Here is a 15,194-nt window from a genome sequence, read left to right as displayed (position 1 = left end):
TGGCACTGAGTTTCTCCAGGTGCATGGTAAGACACAGAGGCTCTGGTTTATGGGTTACACCCAGAGCCGTGCCTTACGATAGCCACACAACCACCCCAAGCAATCGAGCAGGCTTGGGATTTCTGCTAAAACCACCAGCAGTGATGTGGGCCAACAAAAACTGATATTTGGGTCTAATGTTCCAAGCATTACATTTTTTAATTCCAGCTCCAGCACTGCAGATGATGAAACAGTACACAGTGTTACACACAGCCTGGGGAGGTGGGGGTGTGAGGGGGAGTGGGGCTCCAGAGCCAGAACCACCCCCTTACAGTGAATATCCAAAGCCAAAGGCACGTATTTAAGAGTTTCAAGCCCTGTTCATATTCAAAATTCCAATGTAAAGACTTAAAGTCTCCCAAAAGATACCATTTATAACCAATGCAAGGCTGAAATGTTTTTGATTGTTCTTTGGCTTCTGCTGAATTACATGTTTATTTAAAGGACCATTCCAATTGAAAAGGAGATACAGTTTAAATACTACCATACTCTGCTAGAGGGGAAAAAACCCAATACTAGTACAGACTGAACATTAAAATTAATAATTTTTCCCTGATTTTGAAGAAGAAATAATTCTTCCCTCTTACGCAGTAATTTTAGTTTGTAACTCTACAGAACTACGAAGTAGCCAAAGTGTGAAGGCTCAGCCCAGTTTGAGACATGGGAAAATGCCCAGTGCTACTCATGGAAACAGACATGTGCCCTTCTGAAGTCATAAACAGGTTTCTTTTCTTTTCTACAAGGGCACAAACTGGCAGCAAGAAGCACCTTGGCAGGTTATGGCTGTACACAATCAAATAAGGCCCCCCAAATAATGAATCCTTGGTGCTTTCCGAAGTCACTGGGGTGGAATAACATCGTTTTCCGAAACTGCACACACCTCCTTGAAACTGTACCACTCTTAATATTCCCTACTGGCTCTCCCATTTCAACTCACTACATTTTTACCTTCCCTCTTCACCTTTAAACTAAAGTCAAGAGCTGCAACTGTCAATCACTGCTCTTGCTCTTGGAATCCTTTCATAACCTGCAGTTTGAACCAAAAGCTTCACAAGCCTGCATTTACCACCACCACCACCTCCAATAAACTGAGCCATGATTCAGATTGCTTGTTAATACATTTGCTTCATCTACTCTGACTGAAATGTTAATGAGTTTAGGAAAGAGAGACTTCATTGGGAACTACCAGAAAAGTAGGAAAACATGGCTACTTCTTCAGAGGTCTTGGAAACAAACAAGTAACCAAAAGGCATCTGAGCAACAGATTTACAGCAATTAAGAGAGATTAAAGCTGCATGCCTCTAACTCTTCTGTGTACCAGAGGGCACAAGTGATAATGGATTTCTAATTTTATGCAGTCAGTGATACTAGAATGATTTGTTTCTTGTCAATCTGATGCATCCTCTGTGAGTTGCAGAAAAGACAAGAGGAAAAGGTAAAAAGAAGACAGGAATACATCTGTTACTGTAGCAGGCAGAGTAATAGGTCTATAATAGTTATAAAAGTACCTCTTCATTTAGAATAGAAATAGACTAGACTAGACTAGTTCAGTTGGAAAAGACCTAAAATGATCAGTCCAACTGCCTGACCACTTCAGGACTGACTAAAAGTTAAAGCATGTTAAGGGCATTGTCAAAATGCTTCTTAGAACACTGGCTTGGAGTATCAGCCACCTCTCTAGGAAGCCTGTCCCAGTGTGTGACCACGCTTTCAGTAAAGGAATGCTTCTTAGTGAAATGCTTCTTAATTTCCAGTCTGAACCTCCCCTGGCACAACTCTGAATCATTCCCACTTGTCCTATCATTGAATCCCAGAAAGAAGAGATAAGCACCTCCCCTGCCACTTCTCCTCAGGAATCTGTAGAAAGCAAGTTCCCTATTAAACTGCCAAATCTTTTCCAGGCCACATCCAAACACAAAGCAATTGTGAAATTTGAACTGAAATACAGTTCACTCAAAGATAAGGAGCAGGTTTCCAGCTAGTAATCTGGTTAAATGCAGGGACTCAGGTGGGGTTTTTTAATCCCAGATATGCATGCACTCATATTAAAATGGGTCAGCTGATACAAAAGAATTAACTGGCGTGCTTCAGCTGTAAGATGTATTTTTAAGGCAGAAGCACAAGGGTGCTAAAAACTTCCTGGCCTCAAGTCAGCCAGCTTACAGAAATGTATTTATGCTATGCAAGCAAAGATGATACAATTGAGGTCTTCAGGACTGTCACACAGATTGCGGTTTCTCCACATGCACCCCAACGGCTAATGAGTCGAAGGGGAATAGAGATTGTACGAATGACCTTTTATTAATCTTTCAATGTTTTGCTTCATAAGAAATAATTCTTATGCAAAGCATCAAACAGAGAAGAAAACAATTCTTAAGGAAAATAGAATAGTTTGACTAAAAAAAGATACAAGCCTTAAGATGCAGATACATTTCTATTAGAGTAACAGCAATTTTATCTACAAGTCTGCCACCTCAGCAGAAAGCAAAGCCCATGAAGTACAAATGGTGGAACACATTCTTAAATATCTCAGAAATAATTAACAGCAAGTTACCTTTCGATCTTCTTTAAAGACTTCAGCAGCAGTTGTAAAATGTGGAATGGCATTTTTACAGTGGGGACACCCTGTTTGACATGGGAAGAAAAAAGCAGCATAAACATTGGTTGTAAATAAGATACTGGGACAAACTCATGGCACAAGGTGAATTAGGGCAAAATTTGTATTAGAAATCATTCTAGCCAAGAGTTCTCAGGTGCTGGGAGGAGGGAGATGAGGCATCTGCAGACCATGAACTTAAGCAAACGTTTGAAATCCCTCTGGTGTCAAGCAGTTTACATGTACGCTTACACTTACAGGACATCCCATATAGAGGAAAATCCCCCTACACCATGATCCCTATTGCCAATCCCTTAAGAGCATTTTAAGATGGCTAGCCACAAATGGACAAACCATTTCCCTGCTGCTGTCCCTTCTCATGGGTTTTACCACATAGGTTATTACTGTTGTCGCCAGAGATATCAGCTGTGTTTGGACACAGGAATAAAGACATTGCGGTTGTGAACAGGAGGAGGTTGGAAGTTGGAAAAAGTCACATTTAGAAGTATTTAATGACATGGCACACAGGAACCCCATAGCTTTGTGTGGGAGATAGACTGATGATACCTGTCTGTACCTCTGCAGCAGTGAACAAAAGGCCAGTTCGTCTCTTGCCTAAACATACACTAGATTTACTCACACATTTCAGAAGGGGAACAAAAACTGCTCTCTATTCAGAATACAGATGCGAGTACTCTTAATTCAGAAGCAATGGTTATTGTCTATGATTAATCTAAACTACTCTCAAAATACCAATACCAAGTAAGACTTTGAAAAAGAAAGTACCTGTATAACAAATTACTTTTTTTCAAACACAGCATAAAGAGGTTGTTCCCAAGCAAACACTCAGGACACTACTTTTTGCTTTGATGCAGGGAATAAAGGAATGGACACACTTCTGCCAAGCCTGCGTAACGCGAGCAAAGGCAGGAGTTCATCCTGCTATTATTTCTGGATAGGAGCAGAACAGAGCACAGACGAGATGCTCATAAGCTCCAATTACAGCTTATGCTACTGTTGTTTACCAGCATTTTACAATGATGAACAAGTGGCTGTGTTACTTTTAAGTCAGTATGGAACAAATGCCCTCTTAGGAGGCTTGCAGCCACTCTCTCCATAAACTGCACTCAGCCTTTCAGCTGACAAGAAAAACGGTATCTGCACACCCCTTTAATCTTCAGGAAAATGCCATTTCATTGCTTACATGCACTGCTTTGAATTTCAGAGTATTTTTTTCTTCAGAATAGGATTTTGAAAGCAGTGCAATGACACAGGTATAAATACACTGGGAGTCTATGCAGTAACTATGAATAGCAAAAAGTCAAGGGGACATTTCCTAGGAAACTGAGGCACTTCTGCAAATCCATCTTAATGGCTTCAATCTCTTCACGCAACACAATGGCAGTCTATCCTGATGGCAGCTGTGTTTCTGTGGGAGAGAGGGCAAGTCCTCTACAGCCTGCACACTATTAACTTTGCTGAGTTGCCTGGAAGGAAATGGTCAACAAAGAAAAGGAGGAGGAGGAAGAGAAAGAAAAAGAGTTGGAGGCAGCCAGGGTTTCAGGCTGCTCTCATGTCTATCAGCCTGCTTTGGCGACCCACTTTCTTTCCCACCACATGCCTATCTGAAAAGCCTTTGGGTCAAACCTTCCTCTTGAGATATATTAATTTCCTGTACTGTGGGGTGACTGCCTTGGTTGGATTGTTAAAATTGCTCTACACAAATAAATCAGAAGTGTTGAGAACATCTAAAAAGTAATGGGGGAGTGGGGGGTGTGAAGGGAGGGTGTTGGGGGTGGAAAGGTGAAAAATCAGACACCCCTAAACCTAAACTATGCTATAGTTTACTGGAAAGCACTTCCAACTGTTACACTGAAACACAAAGACTCCTAAAAACTTAAAACCTTTCATCTTCCTTTTCTGCTTACGACTTGAGCTTAAACTTTAGATTTCACCTAATACCAACTTTCAAACCCTCCATAAAAGCTATTTCCAGAGAAACATGAGAGTTCATGCCTTCCTATTCCCCTCTAAACGTTTTATGAAACATCAGTTGATGTTTCCTACCCCATGGGTACTGAATCTGCAGAGGATGGAACATTTGGTTAAGCCTCTCTCTAAAGCACCCACTGAAGTTGCAGCAGGTAAGAGCGTCTCCATGAACTACACTCTTTAAAGCAAACCAGAATGTGATTCAAAAAATAACAAGCATAGTCCTTCAGTCACAGGTAAGTCCAATAGCTACTGAAAACGCAAGCTGCCATTTTACAGGGGACAACAGATGGCTGGCAAGAAAACAGCCCAAGTGGCCGTTTAGCCAGTGACTGCTCAGAGAAGTATCAACAGCTGCTCCTTCCACCCTAGTGAGTCACCACCGCATATGCTGCTGCACAGTGTTTGATAGGCAGCATGGGGAAGGGCTTTGAGTGTGGTTCTCCACACAGATGCACATCTTGTAAGGCCAAAAGGAACCATCCATTTATCTGGGCTATTGACAGCATTTTGGAAAAGGAAGACAAACCCAAACATGCTTGGAGGCTGCATTCAACACCACCACACAAAGAGGAGAGGGAGGTGGTGGAGTCACTATCACTGGAAGAGTTTAAAGTAAGACTGGATGAGACACTTAGTGCCATGGTTTAGTTGATTAGATGGTGTTGGGTGATAGGTTGGACTTGATGATCTCACAGGTCTTTTCCAACCTGGTTAATTCTGTATTCTGTAAAACAATTGCTGAAGGAGCCTGTACACAGAGCTTTTATCTCCTCCTCCTCCTCCTCCTCCTCTGTGATCGCATTTTTCTACTCTAATAACAAATGATAAAAAGTTACCTTAATTTACCCATCTGAAACGCCATCCCTCCTCCCCTCCCTTCTTTCTTGGCCCGACCTCTTTTCTTTACTGCACTGTGCTTGCAAAACTAAAACACAACCATATGGCTTTTGGCAGAGCTGACTTCAAGTCCAGTAGGCATTTTGTTAGCCTTGGACATCCATCCACGGAACAGATGTGAATGCTACACTGAATTCTCAAGGAGCTTCAAGGAGTCACTGAAAAAGGGGGAAGGAGCACATCATATGGAATAGCAGAACTTCATCTGTTACAACTTAGAAGGATTGCCAAATGCAGCAAACACTTGGAAGTCACCCAAGCCAGTCATTCTATTTAAAGCACACATGCAAAAAAGAAAAAAAAGAAAAAAAGCAGAGGTTGATGTCTTCATTTTGACAGACGGAAAACTTGTTCTCCCCATTCCCTCTTCACACCCACTATCACACGTTTATTTTAAGTGTTAGCACCACCTTCCAAATTTGAAAGTGCAAATAAAGGAAATGTACTGAGCACTGTACATGAGGATAGGAAGTGTGCAGGCTCCTTACAACGGATTTTCCAGATTGGCTGCAATGGAAAGAGATTAAACTGGTGACATCTGAAGGTGTGGGTAAGGTGTCAAGAATAAAAGGACAGTTAAGTCACTATGGACTAAAGAAGTGGGAAGATTCATTCCATGTCATCCTAGCTGAATAATTTGGGTGCTATGGCAGGGGCACAGGCATCCTACAAAGGCCAAGAGGTGGACTTTCAAATGAGCAGCATTGGAAATAGCACTTCTGAGAGCCTTTAATATAGGTGCAGGGCTTTGCTTTACCAATTTTCTTTCTTCATTTTAAAATCATTGTCCAATTTGATCTCAACAGGGTTAATAGCACACGTGAACTGAACAGCAATTTCCTATGCCTAACTTGAGAAATCTGAAAGAAATCTGCTCCTGAAACACCCAGCCTTTCCACAGGATCCCAGAACTGCCACTCAAAACCTCTAATCATTTCTGCAAATCTGGAGCTAACTTCATTTCCTAATGCAGACACTTGCACCACCTGGAAGGAAGGCAAGTGAGCTTGACATCTAATGCACATGCCAAAGCATTTGCTAAGGCCATTCTCTGCTCCCAATCAGGAAACACTGCAGCTTCATTACAGCTCTGCCCAGGCATTCTCACCTCTCCATGCTCAAAATCTGGAGGCCCTCACTATGCAGCCTGTTGAGACATGTGCTCTGCTTGACCACTAAAGCCTACTGAGGTATGAGGTCTAGGTGCTTAAACTATAGGTCCATGTATTACAGAACCAGGAGATCTCTGGAGATCATGTATTTCAACTCCCCCTGCCAGAGTAGGAACATCCATATATGAACATCTGCAATAGAGGGCTTCTAAACTTCTCTTTGCCTTTCCAAAACACATTTAAAATATTACATGAAACCCCTTTTTTTTGACAGCTGGTTTTTTTTTCCCCCCACCATTCATACTGTAAAGTTGGTAACAGCTGGGAAGGCACACTGAAATATAGTTACAGTGGGCACTGTCACACATTCCTCACCTTGAAAATCAAGTAGTTCTTGACTAATCCAAGTACATGAAAAATATGGTTTCTGTAGGTAAAAACTCAAGAGAAATGGCTGATGAACAGCAGACAAGGGAAATCAAGTAAGCAAGCAAGCAGGCCTCATTCAGACCCATTACCACTGAGGGGCAGAGGGAGTCAGATTAAATCTCCTCTAATTAGAGAGGCATTTAAAGGAAAGCTAGCGGGTCTGCTGGGACATGAAGTAATGGAAAATATACAGCCCAGTTTATTTTTCATGGATTGCATTTACTGGTAGCAGGAACAATCAGCCAACCAGCCAGTGCTGGTTTGGGCACACAAAGGTGTTTATCCTCATAGAAACACTGGTTTGAGAACTCTAAGAAATAAAGACCTGCAGGCTTGAGTTGGATGTGGTTTCCAACATGATGCCACAGAATATCTGCATACATGATGTAAAAAAAAAGACTTTGCATGGGAAAATCAGAATAGTTATTAAGTGCTGACATCACCTTACAAACTTCTTTTTTTCCCCTAAACAAAAGGCAGACTGAAGAAAAACAATATAAACCCACTTGTCATGTAGAGCAAGAGAGACAAAACTGATATTAAAAACAAAGTACACATTGCCCCAGTCATAAGAGTAACTAAGCATATGTTGTGGTGGCAATTCAATAAATCCAGAGAAATATCCTGTATTTGGAACTGTAAACATTTCCTGTAATTGCAGCATCCCATGGGATGTAAAAGGGAATGTAAAGAGGATTTCAAAGCAATAGAACAAGCAAGTGAATAACCTACATAACTTTATTACACTGAGAAGAAGAATTTTTTATTGGAGAAGGTAGTGGTTTGGGTTTTTTTTAACCAAGTGAATTGTTTAGAGATGACAGTGAGTCAAAAGAAAAACAGAGATTCATAAAACTTCAGTGAGTAAAATTATTAGGACCAGATGTCAATGAAAAAAAAAGGTGTCTCCAGAGCAGAGCATGAAACAAAGGCACTCTTTTGGACAACAGTCACCTTATTATGTTTAAAATAAAATTGTGTGAAATTTTCAGAATTGCCTAAAGGAATCAAGTTCTCTTTCCAAAAAACCCACAGGTTTCTACTGACTTAAATATGAAAAATGTCCTTTCACTTACTTCATGCTTTGTTTAATTTGAAACTACAAAGCCTAGTGATATAATGCAACCTCTCTACAGCTGAACAGTACAAGGTTAATTCAGTTTCCTTAGAAGAGTGGGAGCTGTATTAGCATAGCATATAGAAGAAAGGTGAAGCTGTTTTTAATGAATATAAATCAAAAGCTAACAATTTGTACAAAATAGATAAAGGAAGCAAATGGACATCAAAGCAGTATCTACAGTCAGCAGAGGTAATAATGGTGTTTTAAGTATATAAGGAGCTTTAAAGGTGTTAGAAGCAAAAGAAATCTAAACAATACTAGCAATATAGCTTTGAAAGAAAATGATGGAGTTGTCAAAAGGAACTTCACTGAATATATAAATGCATATATTAGATAGGTGTGCAAAGGGCCTTTATGCCTGGCACCTTTAAAATGCTGTTTGCAGTTCTGGGTCCACAAATCAAGAATGAGTTCAAACTGGAGGGAGCTCAGAAGACCCAAAAGAAAAACACCAGGATTGGAAGGTGTGTTTCATGGCAAAGGGAGTCAGGAAGCTCAGTGTGTTAATAGCTTAAATGCTGAGGTTAAGTTGTTATAGAAATCAAGATACATCAGTCTAGTTTTCATTGTAACAAGCTATTCAAGCTGAATGCCAAAGGCTAAGTAACCTCCAGAGCTGGCTACACACTGAAGCCAGTCAAACGCAGACAGGAAATTCACATTCACTATCACTTGTGATTTTCAGTCTGAAAGGAAACAGTTTTCTCTAAAATATGCTTTCATGCCGTGGTTCTGCACCTGGATCAGACTGCAGCCTGTTGTTGACCCACATCACTGAGCTGAAACTGCTACAGAGGCGATATGGCTTTGCTGTCCTTGTATCACCGTGCACTGAGCAGCCAGGAGCTGCAGCGTGCTAGCACTGCTCTTCAGGTCAGGCAAGGACAACAGCCCCTGCTGACCCTACCCTGAGCATCCCAACTAAAATGGCTCTGTGCCAGCGTAGATGAGGCACTCTGACTGCAGAAATCACTACCATGTACTTTTAGTCTACCATTAACACATAATGATATATAACCCAACCCATGTTCCTTTTGTGTGTGCTTTTAGCATCTTGTAAATAATGCACAGTGATGTGCATATGTTTTACATGAGATTTTTCAAAGAGAGACTTTAAACATGCATACGTTTTAATGTTGCAGAATGTTTCCAGATGAATATACTAATTTAAACTGTATTTTCATAGCAACATCCTGGCCAGTTCCTTAAGAAGTGATCTGAAAGTCAGACAGTGGCATTTGCACTGCCTATGCTCTGTCCTCAGCATGAGGAAAGACTCCACGCCCCCTTCAGTCCTCAGCTTCCTTTAGTACCTCACAACGGGTGATCTCAAATGCTTTAACTAATATCAATTAATTATGCTTCAAATTGCCCCTAAGAGAAACAGATGTAATTACCCCCCCATCATTACACCCAAGGTTAAACAGTGTCAGGAAAAGGTTAAGTGACTCTCAGGGTTCAGTCTTGCTTGACAGGGAGGAGGGCTTCAAGGTGCTGACTCTATTCATTCAACTGCAAAACCACTGAGGCTTCAGAGGGCTCAGCACATGGCAGAATGAAGCCCTCAGCGTGCAAAGTGCAACGCAGGGAATGACTTTCCGATTCCCCATCTCTGCTTGAAACCATCACTATCTAAATAGCAGGGGTAGATACTGCCCTCTGTTATTGGTTTTTAAATGACTGCAATTCTAAGCAAGTAAAAGCAGCACACTGCACAGCCATCAAAGCAAACCCGGGAGGTTGTAGACTGCAGAGTAAAGTAAAGCCTGTTTCCAGTTCAAGAGTTCCAAGTGATTAACTAGAATTAAAACAAGAGTATTACTTGGTCAATCAAGGAAAGACAGACCACAGATAGTAATTGTACAGATAAGAGCTGAAAATGGGTATACTGCTTAAACCAATACAGAGTTTGTGGAGCTATGTAAGCTACTGAATCCACAGGCAGATTTGAGAAAGGCATTTGGAGATGTTACTGAAAGGGTAATTCGCTATTTTGTTCTGAACTGGAGGGCCTTTTAATTGAATATCTGGAACCAAAGCTCATTTTATGACATGGCCCGATGCATAGCGTAATCGTATTTCCAAGACATGAGATATTAGTAATTGAAAGGAGGGGGGTTTAGTCCATTGATTTGAAAAAGGTCATGAGCTTTTCAGTTAAGCATCGGGTCAACCAGGGCTTGCCTCACTACTCTTAACAACAGGCGACCTATTGCCAATTTCACAGCCTGCCGGAGGGTTTTGTTATGTTTTGGTTTTTTTCCCCCAAGCTATCTGAACTCGTATTTTGTAGTGCTTTGGGGATATACAGAGGGCATGAGGGATACAAAACCAGAATCTTTGGAAACTACAGCCTTAGATGTGAACAATTGCAGTACTAGCAACAAAGTCATCAGAACAGAGCAAACAGCAAAGTTGAGGAGAAAGACAGCACAAAAGTCCGGGACTGTTTTATCCACTACAAAAGGTAAGGATACATGACTTCAGTGAATTACAAATTACATGACAGCACTTGGCATTTCACAACAAGCAATCCTTTTAAGATGGGAAGCTGTACAAGAAGCCACCTCTGGACAGAAAGGGTTAAAGAGCAAATGCTACACCCAGAACAACACTTCAGTGTTTGTTCCAGCAGACCTGGATTTTCCAGACAGACTGTGTCACTGGCCTGTGTGACACAAAGAGAGTTGGTAAAACAGCATTAACCAAGTCAGCATCAGCCTTGGTTAACTACAAGCACAGCTGAAGAGCAAATGAAAGCATTCTGCTATCTAACATGTGCATGGATGCAACTGGTAATCAGAAGATAAACTGCTCTGAGTTAGAAGTGGTCCAGCAGTGCACTAGGGGAGTTACCACTGAACTTGTAAGACTCTAAACCAACCTGTTATGATAATGTTGCATCATACAAAAAAAGCATCTGTCTTCCTGAAAATGGGTTTGACAACAGTGCATAAGGGTGGGTGGCATACTCATAGCTAAATGTCTCCCAATGAAGCCCACACAGGCTTGACATGATATTGCACCAACACAGCTGTCAGGGGAGAATTTCACAGGGCAAGGGTATGCACTTCCTTTCTCTTTGCTTTCTCACAAGTCTGACCTGTTTAATACAGGTAATATTCTTCACATAATTTCAAACAGGTGCAATGTTTTAGGGTTACAACAGATTTAAATGCTGTTTTATAAAACAAGAGGAGCTGGATCACCCTAACAAATTTTAGTTTAATGCCACAGCTCCACGGGAGCCACCTCCAATCACTGCAGTCCTGTGAAGTGTCTCAACATGTGAGTTGAGAGCACTAATTCTCAGCACTAATTCATACCCTCAACACAAACACTGGGGCTAGGAGTGGTTCTGCCAGCCTGACTGCAGTGACCACTATAAAGTCATCCTTTATCAAATCCAGCCTGTTAATGGGCTCCAAGGCATCAATACTATTCATGCTGACAGGAACACACCTCACTAAATGCCAGCCTGTAGCAAGAGCACCACTAATGCAGAAAAGAAACCAGTTAACAGCAGAGCCAACATCAAAATTCTGCAGTGCCAGCCCACGCAGGATTTAAAGCCTCATTATCAGAGGGTCCAGACCTTGCTTCTACCTCAGTCAACAACCAGAAAATCCTTCCTGCAAGGGTTTTTTACCCTTGAAACGGATTCCTTCTGTTCAGTATATTTTTCGTATCTTTTGATAGCTTAAGTTTCATTTACAAACATGCACATTTTGTTCAGGCTCTTTGATACAACCTCCTAATGAAAACTTAACAAGATGTGCTTGCAAGCAATGAGAAAACCTCTTGATGGGAGCCAATCTGAAGCCAGCATGGACAATGAAATCATCTGTGCTGCTGTTCTGCTCAGTGCATCTGGGCCCATTAACTTGTGTTAAATATTTTAGCCCCCTCTGTGCATCCTTCATACAGAATTATGCCACCCAGGTCTGCTCAGCACTGAGATCCAGACCAGTCAGCTCAGGCCCAGCAGCCACTGGCTAAAGCCTCAGTCAGTCAAAATAGCTGGTTCATTACAGCAGTCAAGCTTAGCCAGAACACAAACCTTCCTGTGCAAAGGCCAAGATATGACTCTGCAAACACCTTTGTCCCAATGGGAAGGATCAAAAGGAAATATGACCATTTAAGAACAGCTTTTTGATGACTGCTTGGGTCCACCAACAAGTTAGTAGGGCTAGAGGAATAAACTGGTCCTCCCAGTTGTTAGCACCAATAGCTAAACCATCGTCTGCACCCACTCTACTCAAAGTGCAACCTGGCAAGGACTCTCAGCTAAGTGCTTTTTTGTTGCATGTTCTTCACGCATGACTTGGATGGAAAAAACAGGACAATTCTTATTGTGAAAAGAAAGAGATGGAGCATACCAGGATAGAGAGTGATTGATATTTTGAATACAGCCTGTGGGTAATATTAATGGGAGTTCACCTCTCAGCATTTTATGCACTGCTGCCGAAACACACAGGAGATGGGCAGGACTGATTCAGACAGAACTGAAAAAATGTGACTCCTATCTGATTTCTTACTCCCAGAGAAATCCCTATCTGATTTTCTTTCTTGCTGATGGCCAGGAGATGACCCATCGGGCAACAATGAGTCTAGATTCCCACTTGACTTAGAAGCTAAAGAACACTCTCTGTTTTACATCAGAACAATACCCAGGTACCATCTCCCACTTAAAACTCAGAACAACACACAGGCTTTTAATGGCTCAAATATCAACCCCTAAGCCTTCTGTGATTTTATCAGGTGTAACACAGCTTAAGCACAGTCATTCACTTCTTTCCTGCCCTGAAAGAAAAACCCTACCAAAAATGTAAGCGGAGTCAAAAAGGCTGATGGCTCTTAATTGCACATCCTCTTGTTGCAATACAGTAACTTAATCGAGTCAAAAATGCCTCATTAAAACTACCCTCAGTAGGGTTTACTTCTGGGTATTCTTTGGGTTAAGGGTAACCCCTGTGGGTCAGGCTTTACCAGAAAATAATCTTTTCCAGCTGACAAAAATAGTTTCCAGTGCAGTGAAAGTTTCACTGCTGAACAGAGAACCGGAAATCAGCTCCCAATAAAGTATTTATTAAAAATACCCATTCCGTGAACCCTGTTGAGTCAAACAAATTGAGGCCACTGGCAAGTTAATAACATTGGCAACTGCCACCCGTATGAGCCATTAAAAGGGAGCATTTTTCTCCTATTATTTCTCATTGCTTCTGAAAGTCTCTACTTTATAAGAATTCTTATTACCTTGTATTTTTACAAAAGTAGCAGCTGAATGAATTTGCTCAGTGCTGAGCGCTTCCACTAAAAGCGACTGATCTAAAAATTAAGTGCCCCCCTCTGTCATTTGGACCTGCTAATGACTGTGCAACCAGCTTTGTTCCACCTTACTTAAAAAAATGGGAGGGATCAAAAGGGAACATTACTGCTTTCTTAAGAACAGCTTGGATCCACAAGCAATTATATTTTATTCCCGTTTCTGACACAGCTGATTCATTTGTAGTCTCGTCGGAGGCAGCAATCTTGACTAAAAAAAATTATATATTATGTGATGACCTCTCGTTCTTATGAGCCACAAGTGGAGAGATTCTGTTTCTGTAAGGAATGAGAATTTGTAGGGACTGTTACTAAACCTTTCCCGTTCAAAGAAAATCAGAATTCAATGGTAAGGGTAAAAAGAACCAAAACCAACCGACCAACCAACACCTCAACAAACCCAAACCAAACAAAAACCCCACCATGTATACTCCAATATTACTGTTCCTAGAAACACAGCATTGCTGTAGTTGGAAAGCACTTCTGGAGATCATCCAGTCCAATGCCTCTGCATAGTAGGGTCAACTAGGGCAATCTGTCCAGCATTGTGTCCAGTTGAATTCTGAGTATTTCCAAGGATGGAGTCTCCACACCACCTCTTGTCAACCTGTTCCAGTATTCAACCACCCTCACAGTAGTAAAAAAAAACACCAAACAAAAAAACACCACAAAAAGACATTAAAAAGTCCAAACCAACAAATACACTTCCTCTTATCTTTAAGCAAAACTTCTTGCATTTCAGTATTCACCTGTTGCCTCTTGTTCTGTCCCTGGGCACTGCAGAGAAGAACCTGTCTCTGTCTTCTTTACTCCCCTGTCATTAGTTCGGCTAGGATGGAGTTAATTCCTCCTTCCCATCCTACCAGGTTGGGGGTACAGCTGTGTGAGCAGCCATGTGGGGCTCAAATCTGCAGCTGGGCCTGACATCCCCACATTAGGCACTTAGGCATACAGGGTAAGATTCCACCACCCCTACTGCCACACACACTCCCACTCAGCTAGAGCCTCCTCTTCTGCAGGTTGAACAGTCCCAGCTCTTAGTCTCACTTCATATGGCTAGTGCTCCAGACCCTTAATCACCATCATGGCCCTTCACTGGATTTACTCCAGTTATGACAATGTGCCTTCTGTACCTTCTGGACAAAGCAATCCAATTTTGTCTCACTAGTCTAGGCAGCCTCGACCTGCTGGTGACACTCTCCCTAATGCAACAGAGGCTGACCGTCTATGGACTCTCTTCACAGCTCTGAACTGCTTCTACAAGAGCAGAAAAGACCTAATGGAAGTGGCATCGCTCAACAAAAACTTGACAGTCACAAATTATGACATGAAGCAGGCATATTAAATGCCAGTGATGAACAAGGCAGAACAGCGAATCATGAGTTTGAATTAGAGACTGTGATGGTCATTAGTTTGGTATGAGTCTTTGCAGTGGCTCAGCAAGAAATTCCATGTAGGACTGCATGTCCTGATTTGAGGCCAGGCAGACCCTCTGTTGCCCTGACTGGGGCAAAAGAATGACACTCTCACAAATGGATTGCAAAAGTGATGGAAAGTTAAATGGAAGGCAGTAAGTGTTTTACAGGAGTCCCAAAGCATAGAGTCCCCTACAGCACACCAGAAGGCCTCCCAACACTTCCTTTCTCCCCACCTGAGGGTATACCCAAAACCCCCAGGGCTC

The 15,194-nt window shown here is 41.8% G+C and overlaps 1 protein-coding gene across 1 annotated transcript in view; it reads right to left on the bottom strand.

The window, feature by feature from the left end:
• The window catches only part of PDIA5 (protein disulfide isomerase family A member 5), a 103,310-nt gene that overhangs the window by 10,723 nt on the left and 77,393 nt on the right, over positions 1-15,194 (bottom strand). The window contains exon 15 of the mRNA XM_054176345.1: positions 2,594-2,664. Coding sequence (XP_054032320.1) covers positions 2,594-2,664 — 71 coding nt within the window. The remainder of the gene's footprint in view (positions 1-2,593; positions 2,665-15,194) is intronic.

The sequence above is a fragment of the Dryobates pubescens genome, chromosome 2 (assembly GCF_014839835.1).
Source record: "Dryobates pubescens isolate bDryPub1 chromosome 2, bDryPub1.pri, whole genome shotgun sequence".
In the NCBI taxonomy this organism is placed as follows: Eukaryota; Metazoa; Chordata; class Aves; order Piciformes; family Picidae; genus Dryobates; species Dryobates pubescens.
The sequence above is the reverse complement of the archived record's forward strand: the minus strand, read 5'-3'. Positions and strand labels throughout refer to the sequence as shown.